At 33.8% G+C, this 16,614-nt stretch overlaps 1 protein-coding gene across 2 annotated transcripts in view; it reads right to left on the bottom strand.

The window, feature by feature from the left end:
- The window catches only part of BRD7 (bromodomain containing 7), a 46,183-nt gene that overhangs the window by 17,130 nt on the left and 12,439 nt on the right, over nucleotides 1-16,614 (bottom strand). For both annotated transcript variants that reach the window (XM_027869627.1, XM_027869628.1), the window contains exons 3-6: nucleotides 10,827-10,956; nucleotides 10,377-10,434; nucleotides 8,319-8,463; nucleotides 3,375-3,485 (exon numbers count right to left, since the gene is read on the bottom strand). In XM_027869627.1, the coding sequence (XP_027725428.1) occupies nucleotides 3,375-3,485; nucleotides 8,319-8,463; nucleotides 10,377-10,434; nucleotides 10,827-10,956 (444 nt within the window). The remainder of the gene's footprint in view (nucleotides 1-3,374; nucleotides 3,486-8,318; nucleotides 8,464-10,376; nucleotides 10,435-10,826; nucleotides 10,957-16,614) is intronic.

The following is a 16,614-nucleotide window of genomic DNA, read 5'->3' as shown; positions in this document are numbered from 1 at the left end:
CACACACACACACACACACACACACACACACACACGCCCTCTCTACAAACATTTAGTTAGGAGACAATCATTATTCTACATATACTCATTCAGATATGAAAGTGGTTCTACTAGTTAGCACCCTGTGTGCAAATGTGTCTGAAAAGACAGATGGGTGACTGACAGGCCTGTTCATAAAGAATACAAAAGAAAAGTTATCAATTTTTTGGCAATTTTCATAAAAAAATTAAAGCTATAAGGGAATTTGAAGGTCTTCTCACCCATACTTATTTCATGGATAAGGAAACTAATTAGGGCCAAGACAGGGGTAAGTATTTTGTCTAATGTTGTAACAATGATAAAACTGGAACTAGAATTCAGATTGACAGACTTCTGGTCTAAAGTATTTTCATGAAAGGATATGCTATGTGCTGTCAGTGTTACTGCTATAACAAGAGTTAACTCAGGAGAACTAAAATAAAAATTTGAAAATCACTTATAATGATCCCTCCCATCTAGGGTGGAGGGAACAGGAAACTATAGCACAGGATGGGTAGGGCTCCTCAACAGGAAAAGATCTAGAGGGAAAAAAAAGATGACAAATAAAAAAAAGAGAAAATAGAACAGAAAGGTTTTTTTTCTCTGTATTTTGTCTTAGCAACACTTCATAAACTCTAAAAGAAAGTAGAATCTTCTTAAAAATGTCTATTTTTAGAAATTCATAAAAACAAAACAGAAAATTTATAATCAAAACCATTTGAGAGTTTAAAATTTGCTTCATGTTATCTTCATAAAGAAACAAAAGTTCTTCAATGTAATGCTGTACAAATTATTTGATTTTACAAAGGAATGCCAAGTCTCTTGACTGTATGTTCATTTTGATTTCAGATTTTAAAATCAATGTCATGATTCATATGACATTTATAGCTTTCCAAATAGGACTGAACTTGGGGATTTTCCTGAGGATACTGAAATAAATATTTGTCGTTCTCTCTTCCTAAGCAAAGCATCTCAGAGAAGGAAAACTGGTTTACATTAGTTTTCCACACTTTTAGAAAAGGGCAGGACCTGATGCCGTTTAAATATTAGCAAGGCAAAAATAATTGTCTGTCTAAATGTTTTCTTTTCCCAGTTCGCTGGATTCAAGAATCTTTCAGAGTAGAACATGCAGACACAAAGTTTGATAGCTGCATACCTTGGTATTTTCCCAGTTGTAGAAGTGTAACAATAAACGATTACTATAGAATTTATGTAAGTCAGAAAAGCACAAGTTTTCTGTTTTCATATGTCAAAATCTTACTGCTATTACCCTTTAAGCTCCTGAGCTTTGAAACTTACAGGTAATTTTTGATTCCTTCTTATTCTTTGTTCACCGCCTGCCTTCTCTCCACATCTACTCACTCTGGTCGATTTTTCTTTTCCAAAAGTCTCTTATATTTGTTTCTTTCTTGGCAATGTGGGGTAGTGTGGAAAATAACTGTGTTTGAAATCAGGGCAAGTGAGTTTGAATCTCACCTCTGCTATCTGTGTGACCTTGAATAAGTGACAACTCTTTTGGGATTCATTTTCCCCCATCTGTGAAATGATAGAGTTGAATTGATCTTTAAAATCCCTTCTAACTCTAAAATCCCATGTCCTTTTTTCCAAAACCTACTGCTTTGGTTGTTATATTCATGACCTCTTAGCTGAATGACCACAATAGCTTCCTTTCCTGATTGGTCTACTCATCTGAAGTTCCTAGTCCAACTTATTCTATACGCCAGAAAAATCTTCCTTAAACACTGTTTCCAGTGTCACTTTTCTAACCCTCTTCTTGCTGACACACAAAATACCATGCCTACCTTGTCAAAATCACATTCTCAAGACTACCATTCATGGCCCTTCTATTAAGTCCTTCTGATATTTCCAATTAAGTTAAACTCTGATGCCTTCTGCAGCACTTGCTATTTCTTTTATGGATGCCTTTCCCATAATATTCCTATTACCTAAAGCTTCTTTCCCTCTCTTTTCCAATAACAAATATTTATTAAACACCTATTGTTTGTAGAACACTGTTCTCAGCACTGAGGGATGGTGATATAAAGTTTATATAAGATGTACTTTCTGGCCTCAACAAAACCAAAGTCTGATACAGGGACGGGATACTAACAGACATCCGTAATGCCCAATATTACATGATAAGTGAATTAGAGAGTTACAAAATAAATTGTTCTTTGCTAATCCTTCCCCTTCTTCAAAGCCCAGCTCAAAATTCACCATCCTGGAAAATCTTTCTATATTACCACCAATATAGTTTGAAAATTCCCTTTTTCTTTGTCCTATTAAAAATGTTAATTGTTGTTGTTGAATATTGTTGTTGAATACATTGTTTTCATTGTTGAATACAATTTGTTATTCAATTTGTACCAGGAGTTTGCTCTTCTGGTCTAGTTTGTGATTACTCATTGGTTATTTCATATGTGCATATTTTGCTTCTTCAAATTATGCTATAAATCCTTGAATATCAGCCATTGTATATATTTCCTACATAGCTTTCCTTTTGTCTCTAGTATAATATTATGCATACAGGATGAATATTCCATTGAACATCTGGGATGTCATTATCATAAAGAAAAATATTTTATATTAGTAAAGGCCTCACAAATTATCAGATCAATCTTCTCCTGGAATTTGGAATCTCCTGGGATTTTTTTTCTCATCTAACATAATTTTATTTTTTTAAAAATAAATATAGAACATTTAGCATGTGAAGGTGGGCTCACCATGGAGTTGGTTCTCCATGTCATAGCTGGGAAGAGTTCTCTTCTTCTTAGAGGGGATGGATGATTCAGGCATTCAGATCATATCTCTTCCCCGCCTCCCTCCCAATTCCTGAGCCCCAGGAACTCTGGTCATGACAGGTTGGACCTACAGGCAAGCCAGGATGGGGGTCCTCTTTCCAGTCCTTCCTGTTCTGGGCTCTGCTTACATGCAGGTGAAGGAATCCCCTGGTTTCAACCCAGGTCCCTGATTTCACCCCAGTCAGAACTGAATTTCCCATATTATTTCTCCTAGAACACTTCGGTCCAGAATAAATAAAAGTGTTTACTAGGTCCGGTCAAGTTAAGCATCTCTAGGGAATTTACACAAAATCATATAAGCTCAAGAGATGGAAGGGCCCTCTGAGCATGTCTAGTCCTATTCTTCACAAGATTTAAATGTATCAGCTCCAAATGATAGTTACTCTACCTTTATCTATCACTTTAGCATCATACCTTTTTAAAAAGAACATGTCTTTCCTTTTAATGTTTTCTATTCCAAAAATGATTTAACTCTGAAGTAAATTCAGAATCTTGTGGTTTAAGCACAGAGATAAAATTTCATTTCCATCATTTATAACAAAGGCTTTCCTTTACCTGGCTAAGAATTTTCATTCCTGAGTGCAACAGCTTCTTTGCAGCTTTGTAATAAATGGTTTCCGGTTTATTGTAAATCATGGCATTGCTACACATCAGTTTGAAATTATCCTGTAGAGAGAAGTTTAAGGAGGAAAATGCACAAAGAATATTTTTAAATTATACAATCTGCTCAAACTGCAACTCATTTAAAAACACATTGCAATCCCTTCTCCTTTGCACCATGAAAAAATAATCTCATCTCTCTCTGTTCACTAATGGTAATCTCACATAGGCGATTAAAGTGTTGAAGTATTGACTGACAAATGAAAAGAGATGCAAATTTGAAAAGTAATTTAAACATGCTACAACATTCTTTTTTTCACAGAGGAATAACCACATGTAAAATCTTGAACTACATTTTTAGGAATCAAATGTCAAGAAACAGATTCCTTCAAAGATTCCTTCCACTGCCCACTAAATGGTCTTAAGAGGTCAAAAGAGAATTTTTTTTTTGCTTATAAGAAACATCTTTGTTGAAAGGAAATTAAATATGCTATTTTGGAAAATGATTTTTCAACACAGACAATGAAGAACTTAATGTACATAATTTGATTGCTATATTAGAAAACCTAGTCAGAACCTGGAGGAGAAAACCAAAATATTATAACATTCTTTACCACAACTATAAGATAGTTATAAGATTAATATTTTAATTTAATTTTCATATCTGGTTCTTTTAATTTTGGATATCACTGTGAGCAAAATATTGGTGGAATATTACAAAAAACTTGTCAATGTAAAATAAACCATATAATCATGATAAGTTAACACAGGTAACATTACTACCTAGATTATTTATAATTTTTAAATTTCTGTTTCCAATGTACATATACTGGAGAACTCCCTGCATTCTTGCATAGTCAGGTAAATTTCACTTGTGTGAATGTGAAGAAAATCATGTCAAGCTATAACTAAACTATCCCAAACACTTTGAGAGTTGATGATAACATAGAACAGATGAAAGCTATGAACAGTTAAGAAGAATTACAGTTCCACTTTAAACCACAGTGAAAGCTGGAAATAAGACAGGAGTCTCAACACTGAGTGCTATATTGAAACCCCAAAAAAAGTACATGTGGCATTCTCAAAATCTACTCAAGTTTGAAATGGATACATGTTGCAGTTAGTTCTGGATCCTTCTTGAAAGAGTCTGCCATTTCACTACAGATAGCAGTAAGCTTTAAAAAAACATCTATGTATGTATGCATATACATGCACATAATACAGCTTAAATTTCATTAGGCTTTAATGGTTTAAAACAGCAGAAAGACTTCTGAGACTGAGACACACACACACACGGAGGAGGAGATAAAGGGCAAGCAGTGAAGGGATTTGGGGAAAACTGAATCATATGCAGACAAAAATCGACTATGGATTTATATGGTATGTATAAATTTTATTAGCATCAAAGTACTCAGCTAGATTATAGGTTTTTTTGTTTGTTTGTTTGTTAGGCAATGGGGTTACATGACTTGCCCAGAGTCTAGATTATAGGTTTAACAAAGTATAATGATCTCCGCGTCTAAGGTGTCTAGATGGTACAATGGATAGAATTTACAGGCCTGGAGTTAGAAGACCCTAGTTCAAATTCAGACTCAAACACATGCTAGCTGTGTGACCCTGGTTTAAATGACTTAACCTCTGCCTGCTTAAGTTTTCTCAACTATTAAATGGGGATAACAATAGCACTTTCCTTACAGGGCTGTTGTGAGGATCAAATGATACATATGTGGTGCTTCTAAAGTGCCTGGCACACAGTAGGTTCTATTTCCTTCCTAACTTTCTATAGCATATCTGAATCAGTCACAGAATAAAAACACAAGCATACTGTATCTCATGTCTCTAAGACTGGCAAAGTCAACAAAAGAGGAAAATAACAAATATTGGAGGGGCTATGGAAAAACAGGTACACCAGAATACTGATGATGGAGCTGTGTGAGCTGATCTAGCCTTTATATAAAGCAATTTGGAATTGTGCCTAGAAAAGTTATCAAACTGTATATGCCCTCTGACCCAATGATACCACTACTAGATCTATACCCCAGAGAAATCAAAAGAGGAAAAGCACCTATATGTACAAATATGTATGTGTATATGTATATACATATATACATATACACACATACACATACACACACATGCTTTTTATCATGGTAGCTGAAGATCAGAAACAAAGAGTGTGTCCTATTGGGGAACAGCTAAACAAATTGAGATATATAAATGCAATGGAATATTACCATACCATAAGAAATGATAAAGTGGTCAATTTTAGAAAAAACTCTTCTACCCCATTTGGGATGAATTGATACATAGTGAAGTGAGCAGAAATACAATTTATACCATGATAACATTAAAAAGTAAAACAACTTTGAAAGATTTTAGAGCTCTGATCAATGCAATGATAAGCCACAAGTCCAAAAGAATGAAGATGAATCATCTTCTCAACTTCTGATGAGCTTAGGAATCAAACGTGACTGAACAACAACAACAAATGTGGGAATTTGTTTTGGTAGACTAAGAAGCTATGTATTAAGGGTTTTAATTTTAGGTTTGTTTTATTTGCTGAAGGGAGAGAAGGTTAGTGGGAGGAACAGATTAATAAAAAATGCTAGTTAATTTAAAAATTTAAAAATTAAAAAGAAGTTGCATTTTGTTTTTCTTTCCTCCTAACCAAATGTACAGCACAAGGGTCACTAAAAACAAGATTATAATACACAAGATACTCCCTGAATGGCTGAATGGATATAATCACCCTTTACCCTGAGAAATGTGATAAATACGCTCATCTGCCAAAGGGCTTTTTGCTGCAGAAATCTATAATGAACTATTGTATATCAGTATTTAGATCTTTACGCTTAACTGACTTTTTTGTATATACATTCATTGAATTCCACAGAATGCTGAGTTTTGAAAGCAGCTCAAGACACTACTTTCATTTCTGTTGTATGATAAATCTTAACCTTGTTTGCCCAAAGATGTTTGAAGGAAATAGTTTTACGTATTGGAATTTCTTTCTTTCTTTTTCTGGTGAGGCAATTGGGTTAAATGACTTGCCCAGGGTCACACAGCTAGTATCAAGTGTCTGAGGCTGAATTTGAACTCAGGTCCTTCTGACTCCAGGGGCAGTGCTCTATCCACTGCTCCACCTAGCTGCCCCTGTATTGGAATTTCTTAAATAATATAATGAAAACCAGGATAAATTTTTTCTATTAAAAATTGAAAGTCTGAAATGTTTAACCAGGTGATTATAGCCTATTTTGTCATGGAAATTCTTCTTGTTTATTTGAACATGAATGCAATTCAGTAACCTGAATATTATTATCAGCTGCTCATACCTTCTCTGCTCCAAAGATTACTTTGTATTTATTTTGTATTAGATTGTGAGCTCCTCAAGGGCAGAAGCAGTTTTGCCTTTCCTTGAATCCCCAACACTTAGCACAGAGGCTAGTGCATAGTGTTTAATGTTTACTGACCGACTCCATATACTTATATTCGGGCATGTAGTCTTTCCCAAGAGAATGCAAGCTCCTTGGGGACAGGCAGTGTTATATTTTTATCTTTGTATCCCCAACACCTAGCCAGGTACACAGCAGGTGCTGAGTGCTTACAAATTGACTGTATAATACACTGATGTTGAAATTAGAAATTAAATGCTGATAATCCACATAAATCTTAGAATTAGTTAAATGTCACTTCTTTGTGAAGCAAGCAAGATGATTTTAAGGAAGAGAACATAGATTTGTATGACTGATACAGTATAACTTGGCAACTTAAATCAAGTAACTGCTGGTTATCAGGTAAACTATTATTTAGCACATTTCCCAGGGTAGATGGTGATTCTACCCATTCAAGCAGTGGATCTCAAAACACACACTGGAAGTTCCTTGGGTGCTATAATCTTGCTTTCTCCTCAACTTACCCTTCCACTGTACATATGACTAGAAGAAAAGAAATGGGACACAATTCTTAAGGAATAAAGGTGAGATGTACAGATAAGTTTTTGTTCTATAACTACTTAGGATGTTATTTAAAAATTATTTCTAAAATATTAAAGAGTAAAAATGATGGAATCACTCCACTATTTCAATCGGTAAATATTTGTATAGGGCCTATACGAAAGAAGTTTAAAGAGATGTGGTTCTTCCTCTCTAGAAGATGATAATATCAAAAGAATACATATCTTCCTTCCTTCTCTAGATACTATGATTATCTAAAAGTGAAATCAACTTCAGCTATAACTATTAATATATATCATCTTCATAGCTTTCTGTTTACTTATAAGGCTTTCCCCTAAAAATGGGGGGTAGGGAGGAGAGGAAAGGTATTTGACAAAGATAAAGTGGAATTTAGAGAGCAATAAGAAAGAATGTAATCAAGTTACTTCCTTATACAATATTTGTGGTCAAACCAATTTATTTTCTGTTTACTTACGGGAACATGCATATTTTCTTGAATGGTCATAAAAGGAAAAGAATACTGGTTCTAATTACATTTCCATCTGAACTACAATTTTATTTGTTTTGATCTGAAATTAAAATTTTAATATTCCTTTTTCAAAGATTGGGAGACAACATTAAAAAAAAATTTATAAAAGTCATGCAAAATTTTTGTCTAAACAAGCTACCATATGGGGTATTTTATCTGTTTTTAAAAAAAAAAACTTGTAAGAGCTTGTAAGAGTTTTCTGAGGGAGAAAATATGGTCTTGAAAATTTAAAAAAAAATGGTCTTTGTACAATAAAAGGTCAATAGGAAATATTCTGAATACCAGACGTGCAGATTTCTACCAAGCTTCAGTGTTTAGAAAATCCAATATTGGACTGAATAAAGATGTCAGAGTTTCATTTTGTGTCACATAGGTTAGTCTCCTTCCCCACAGAAAATACAAATAAATTATAACTACCTTCAATTCTTCTATGGATTGGTAGTCATTGTTCTTGATCTTTTCTTTCATAGTACTAAAATCCATTGGGTGTTTAATGATCATAGAGTAGCCAGGAGCAATAAAATCAGTCACAGGAAATGAAAAGAAAGCACTTGGGTCCTTTCTGTGAAGATATGAAAGAGGCAATCTTATTTTTCATTTCTACTGCAAAAGGTTCTACTGGTCCAGCAGCTGAAACTAGAGAAAATGTTCTCCCTAGCTGAAAGAAATCATAGCAAGGCAAGAACTGTTTTTCACTTAAAATTGAAGTAAGGGTGACACAGGACTAGTAAATTCATTGCTTAATGGCAGTATTCCAATGTTTTACCAACAAGTTTCATTACAATAGAGAGCCCTTTTCTCTTAAGTATGCAGACTACTTAATTTATTATCCCTCTACTTGGGAAAAAAGCAAAATAAAGGAAATAAACGAGACTGGTCACCCAGCTGATGACCAATGTATAGTATTCAAGGATGGACAAAAGAGCAGAGGTAATAAATATAATAAACAATAATACATAACTATTCATTTCCCTGAAGGAGTAATCTACCATATGATAAGGCCACTTCTACTAGATTCATCTGTAAAAATCAGTATATAGCCAGGAACGTAGTCTATGTAATACAAAGTAACAAATTTAGTATAAAAATGAATATTATCCTCTTCAACATAGTCAATGTGGATTACTACACATTTTTTCCAGTGATGTTTTCATGGCTTCAGCCATTTTTAGAGTTCTCTTTAGAACCAGTTTATGAATCATACAAGAAAACAAATCTCATCACTTTAGCATCATATTTCATTTGTGATCAAAAGATGAAGTTTTTACCACTGAGATTCAAAACAATGTGCTATATATAGACTCTGAAGGGAGTTCTAAAAAGAGAAAATTTCTAAGCATTTTTTAAACAATGGTATTAGGACTTTGAAAGAGACAACACTTTTCAATGTATAAATTTAGTTATGTTTGTTAAAACTAAGTTATCTGTCCATAGTATGCCATTTTTCTACTCTTTGGAGAAAGAAAACGCTTTATGCAGTAATAAAAGATATTGATTTTATTTAGTTTGTTATTATATAGTAGGTGAGAAAGTGTCAGACCAATATACTTTTTGTATTTTGTGACAAGACTGAATTATATGTGTTGAATATTTAGTACCAGGAACTTTCTCTGGGGGAATTTCTTTGTGATGGGCATTGTGGTTCATATATGACAACCACACAGAAAAGGTAGATATTAGGTTAATTTAAAATTCATGCTTTAACCTAAATTTGACTATTATCCTTTTGCAAATGGTCAACATAACTACAAAATATAATTCTGGAAGAGATAATCAAACCAAATTTTTTGAGCATAAATTCTGAATAAAGCTATTGTTGTTTTCTTTAAACATAACAGGAATCAGTATTTGGATTAAAAATAAAAAAGTTTGGGGTTTATTCAATTCAATCTCTTAAAACAGGAGAAATTATTCCTTTTCCTACTGGGAAAGTGTTGAAATTATTTCATGTGGCCAACAATGAAAATGCTGACCAAGGCTAAAACCTGAGATTTAGAAAGTTCCATTTAAAAGTAGGCCCTCTATTTTATTTGTTATACAGTATTATTTACTTTTTCCAGAGTTTAGTCTGTATGCAATTCATATTCACAAAACTCTCATGATGTGCTGGCATTATAAAAACATACAGAAGGCACCTCCTCTATTAATAATAAAAGCACAAATATATGTACTATTTATTCCTGGTTTTAAGCTTTATCATTATTAAAACACTAGATCAAAGAGAAAATTGCCATTAAAAAGCATCATTTAACAACCTAGGAGTTGCCAGTTAAAACAAACCGAATGGGGACAATCTGATGACTCAGCATCTTATAGTACTTTTTATTGCCAGGCAAAATATTTATCATCCACTTTAAAATTAACTGAATTTGAACCTAGGCCACATATTGCAGGTTTTAAAAAGTGACTTCTACAAACTATCCTTTATGTTATGAATGTGCAATTTCAATGCAAAGTGTTAAAATACACCTTTACCTTTGTAATTGTCTCATCAGTTGATTCAAAGCCTCTTGAAGGGGTGTTTGTTCTACTTCTAATGCACAAAAGAAAGAGAAAAAGTTTTACAAAAGAAAATTCAGATCAGAAGGATTAAGTTATATAGTTTCATGTGATACCTTTTACCTACCAGACATTTCTTTTGGTGTCCTCATAATTTACCTGTCTTTCCTTTTTTAAAGCTTAAGAACAGAAATTTCAATCATGCTCCAAATGGTTCCACAGTTTGAAAATACAGATTAAAAATTAAAGTTAAATTGAAAAATTTCAATATAAAAGGTGATGGGAACAGAAAAGTTATTTTTTTAATTAAGAAAACCTAAGTTTTGACTAACTGAAACTGAACGATTTTCTCAGACCTTAACTCTTCAAGCAATTTTTTACTTTTTTGTACTTTGCTCATAACAGTGAATTCTTAGCTATTCCCACCTTCTTGCTTAGATAATGTACTTGTCAGAGGCTTCTCAGGGGGCAATTCTAGTCTTATAGGAGTTTGACATTGAAGTTCTTTTTCTGCCTCACTCTCAGCCCGATCCCGATCTCGTCTTTTTCGATCTTCCTAGAAAAGAAATATATATATATATTAGAAAGGTTTCAGAATCTGTACTATTAAACACACATTATTCATATTAATTTCAGAACAAAAAAGGAGATAACAAAAGTAAACTGATTTTCTTAAGAAAAATCTAAATGGGTTCTGTTGCCATCTACTGGAAAAAGGAGAGTAGAACAACAGATGTCTATAAAGAGACTTGAAGACTAGAATTCAAACAGAGGGAGTCAGACACTACTTAATTAACATAACTCCTCTTTCAGCGGCACAAGTTTTATTCATCAAGCATGCATTTTATATAACCCTGTTCCTCATAGTCAAACAAATTGCTTTTTTTAGACCATCAAAAGGAAAAGAATATTTTTCTCCCAGGCTATGTCTTATTCTAGTATTAAGAGTGGTTTTACTAGCTTAATCTTTTTGTTTTTAATAATTTTCACCACAGACATACAGTAGCAACCTCAACCAAACACCCCTCTCCCCCATATAACTGGAAGTATTCACATTAATAACAAATGGCACTGAGGTGGTACTCTAAGGTTTACAGAATGTATTATTGATTCTCACAACAATCCTGTGAGACAAGTAACTCCTAATTTTATAGATGGGGAAACTAAGGTTCAGATAGGTTACATGACTAGCCTACATGGTAACACAGCTAGTAAACATCAGAGGTGGGATGTAAATCAAGTTTTTCCTGCAAGTCCAGCATTTAATATTTCATGATGCTTCTCTTGCAATAAAAAAGGATTAATAAACTAATAGTAACTCAATGTCTAATTCTGTATCCATTTGTATCTGCATATACGCAAAGTAAAAAAAAGAAAGTTATAGTCGATATTTAGGAAATTACAAACTTAGATAAATGAGTCCAAGCTTCTCCTTGAAACAAAGATTGATACTGTATGGTTTTGAGTAATGTCTGAAGAATTAAAAGTTTGGAATGACACAAAAGGCATGGGAGAAGGGCATGGTGGATATAAGCAGGCTGTATCACATTATAAACAAGAAATTATGAAGAAAAGTTGTATAAAGGATATCATAAAAAAATACGGCCAGAAAAAAAGATGAGCTGGCTAAATAGCAAGGATAAGACAACCTGTGTACTCCACTGGCATCCAAGCAAAGTAAAGTGATTTTGAGGAAGTCACTTAGGACACTGGGTGCACACAGATAAGAGATGCTTAGGAAGGGCAGGCATGGATGGGTTGCAATCTGCATTTTTGGAAAAAGTACCCACATTAATGATTTCAACATTAATTTAAAGGGATAAAACTGGGTATAAGATAGCTCCTCAAAGTTGTGTCAATATAGAATTTCTTTCATTATTAGAGATGGAAATTTTATCAGATTATTAAAATGTGTTTCTTCTTTCGTGTGTGTGTGTGTGTGTGTGTGTGCGTGTGTGTGTGTGTGTATCCTTTGATCATTTCTCCATTAGAGAATGACTTTTAATCTTATAAATTTCTATCAGTTTCCTACAGTTGGAACCGGAAGTAGGAATCCAGATGTCAGGTTTTTCCTCAGTCATTATCATTAAAGTAGCTTTTTAATTTGCTTTTAATTTTTAGATATAATCAAACCTATCTGCATTGACAGAGCAATTTAATATTAACGAAGTACCTTACATACCTAATCTCATTAGATCCTCAATATAACCTGGGAAGGTAGGCACTATACATATTTGAACCCCTATTTTAAAGCTGAGGAAATATAACTCAAATAGGAAAAGTGACTTGTCAGTGGTCACATAGCTCATAAATGCCAGAGAGAAAATGAGAACTTTGTCTCCTGATTCCAAGTCCAGTGTTCTCTTCAATACTACCATGTTACTTCCCAATTTCCCACTAATTTCTTATATTTGTTTTACTGTTTCAAAAAATATTTCTCAAGTGATTACTTCATGCAGCATATTGAAGATAAGAACAAAAGTCTCTGTCTTTAAGAAGCTTAGGTTCTACTGGGAGGATTCAACACATACCCAGCTAAAAATAACCAAGTTTTGAAAGATCAAAACGTTCTGCTAATATTTCAGAAAGGAGAACACTAACAGTGGCAGGGTGGGGGAGGATGGGGGCAGAGGCAGTAAGAATCAGAGAATACAGATCACGTATAAACATTAACTGTTGGTACTCTAAATGTGAGATCCTTGTCCGTTGTCCAATGACATACTACTGGGAGAACTGAATTATATCAATCTTGACATTCTCATTACAAATGAAACCAGAAGAGGAAGTTAAAGCTAAATAGAAGGATGGCTCACTAGTTGTCCTTGGAGAAACATATACGTGAATTAGTGGAGATAAAACTGTGGTGTAAAAAGAAACATAATGTAATGAGATGCTTGGTCACTTTGCCTTAGAGTACTTATTGTGAGAAATGAAAGAGTTAAGTTTCCACATAAGTAGATAAGAAATCAGCATAGACAGGCTAACTTCTCCATGGGGGGGGGAGTGATAACATAATTCTAAGCACATAATGTTATGTTAGGGGTAGGGTATATATGGAAGATTGTAACCCAGAAGGATTAGGACCAATCTTGATCCAGAAGGGAGGAGTTAGGCAATTACTAACTATAAAGATTGCTTTGGCTTCTTTTACAGCGCGCATTTCTCTCCTTCCAAGGAAGTGCGCCCGCTTCTCACGAGAATTGAAATGACGCTCTTCTACCTCTTTAATAAAAAGTCTTTGAGATACCAGTCTTCAGAACTGAGTCTGGGGTCATCTTTATAACACTTATGATGAAGCATCTGCAAACAGAACATCATGAAAAAAACTGCTCCTTATGTGTTAACTTATATTGAAAAGGATGAGGAGGTAGAGAAATTCTATAAAGAACACGAAAAGCAAATTAAATTAACATAACTTTAATACTTGATTCCTTCAATGCAAAGGTGAGCAGATGAGAGGACAGTGAGAAATATCATGGAAATCAAAGTTGGCAATAAGAAATTAGAGAAGCTAAGGCTCATAGGTTATACTAGCACAGTACCTGGAACACAGAAGGCACTTAATAAATACGTGTAGATTCAACTATGTATAATCAGACCATTAACGTGTTAGAGCAAATAATAATATTAGCCAACATTTACATAACACTTTAAGATTTGCAAAGTACTTGACATAGATTATGTTTTTTTAAAGCACACAGACCTTTTTTTTCAGTTTTAAATTATTTCCCTCCCCCACCCAATGAGAAGGCAAGAAGAACGAAACCCGTCACAAATACATATAGTCAAGTAAAACAAATTTCTGCATCCCTCCCGCCAAAAGAAAAAAATGGAAAAAAAAAGAAAAGAAAACAAAAACACAACCAAACGACCCAGAGAGAGAAAAAATACACTTTAATTTCTACTTTGAGTCCATTACTTCTTTATCTGGAGATGGACAGCATGTTTCATCTCGAGTCCTTTGGAATTGTGGTGGGTTGTTGTATTGATGTGAACTATTAAGTCTTTCAAAATTGATTATCTTTTTAAAAAAATTAATTTGTTTTTAGTTTTCAACATTCACTTTTATAAGATTTTGAGTTCCCTTCCCTTTCCCCCTCCCCAAGATGCATGCAATTCGATACAGGCTATACATGTACAATGATATTAAACATATTTCCACATTAGTCAAGTTGTGAAAGAATAATCAGAACAATTCTGCCTGTTCATCATTTCTTATGGAACAAGAGTATTCCATTACATTCATACACCACAACTTGCTCAGCCATTCCTCAGTTGATGGGCATCCCCTCAATTTCCAATTCTTTGCAACCATAAAAAGAGCTGCTATAAATATTTTTGCACGTGGGTCCTTTTTTATGATCTCTTTGGGATACAGACCTAATAGTGGTATTGCTGGATCAAAAGGTATGCAGTTTTAATAGCCCTCTGGGCATAGTTCCAAATTGTTCTCCAGAATGTTTGGATCAGCTCACAACTCCACCAACAATGCATTAGTATTCCAATTTTCCCATATCTTCTCCAACATTTATCATTTTCCTGTTTTGTCATGTTAGCCAATCTAATAGCTGTGATGTGGTACCTCAGAGTTGTTTTGATTTGCATTTCTCTAATCAATACTGATTTTTCATATGCCTATAGACAGCTTTAATTTCTTCATCTGAAAACTACTTGTTCATATCCTTCGACCATTTATCAATTGGGGAATGACTTGTATTCTTATAAATTTGACTCAGTTCTCTATATATTTTAGAAATGAGGTCTTTATTAGAGAGTGGCTGTAAAAACTGTTTCCCAGCTTTCTGCTTCCCTTCTAATCTTGGGTGCACTGGCTTTGTCTGTGTAAAAACATTTTTAATTTAATGTAATCAAAATTATCCATTTTTGCACAAAATTGATTATCTTTTCAATGTTACTGTTACTTTGCACATTGTTCTGGGTCTTCTCATTTCACTTTGCATCAGTTCATGTAAGTCTTCTCAGGTTTTTCTGAAAGCATCTGCTTCATCATTTCTTACAAAACAATAGTATGCCATCACAGTCATATACCATAACTTTTTCAGTCACTCCATAATTGAGGGTATTCCCTCAGTTTTGCCACCACAAAAAGACCCACTATAAATATTTTTGTACATATAGTCAAGTCCTTTTCCACTTTCATCTCTATGGGGTATGGTCTTAGTAGTGGTATTACTGAGTCAAAAGGTATGCAGCACAAGTAGGTTTTTGGGCATAGCTCCAAATTGTTTTCCAGAATGCTTGGACTAGTGCACAGCTCCCTCAACAATGCATTAGGGTACCTGTTTTCCATACCCACTCAAATGTTTGTGATTTTCCATTTTTGTCATCTTAGCCAATTTGATGGGTGTAAAGTGGTTGTTTTTAGTTGCATTTTTTAAATTATTAGTGATTTAGAGCATTTTCAAAATATAGCTAATGACAGCTCTAATTTTTCCCTCTGAAAATTGTCTCTCTTTTGATCATTATTAATTAGAAAGTGGCTCTAATTCTTATAAATTTGACTCAGTTACCCACATATTTTAGAAATGACACCTTTGTCAGAGAAACTTTTTGCAGACTTCCCCTAGTTTCCTGTTTTCTTCTAATTTTAGCTGCTTTGGTTTTGTTTGTGCAAAACCTTTTAAATTTATATAATCAAAATTATCCATTTTACCTACTATGAACCTCTCTATCTTGTTTAATCATGAATTCTTCCCCTATCAATAGATCAGGTAATTTCTTCCCTGCTCCACTAATTTGCTTATGATTTGCTTGATGTTACAAGCAAATGTCTAAATCATGTACCCATTCTGAACTTATCTTGGTATATGGTGTGAATGTTGGTCAATGCCTAGTTTCTGCCAGATTATATTTAAGTTTTCCCAATAATTTCTGTCAACTAGTGAGTTTTTGTCCCAATGGCTCAGTTGGGTTTATCAAACATTGTTATTGTGTTTATTTGCTTCTCTATATTACAGTATACTAAATCTGTTCCACTGATCAACCTCTCTATTTCTTATCCAGTATCAATTTGTTTTGATGATTTCAGCTTTGTAGTATAGTTTGAGATCTAGTACTGCTAGGCCTCCTTCCCTTGCAATTTTTATTTTCTATTGATTCTTTGACCGTTTCATTGATATTTGTGACTCTTTGTTCTTCTAGATGAATGTTATTATTTTTCTAGCTCTGCAGAGTAATTCTTTAGTAGTCTGAC

Source organism: Vombatus ursinus, unplaced genomic scaffold, assembly GCF_900497805.2.
Source record: "Vombatus ursinus unplaced genomic scaffold, bare-nosed wombat genome assembly UNPS02014793.1, whole genome shotgun sequence".
NCBI classification, from domain to species: domain Eukaryota; kingdom Metazoa; phylum Chordata; class Mammalia; order Diprotodontia; family Vombatidae; genus Vombatus; species Vombatus ursinus.
This window is presented reverse-complemented; position numbering and strand designations above follow the sequence as displayed.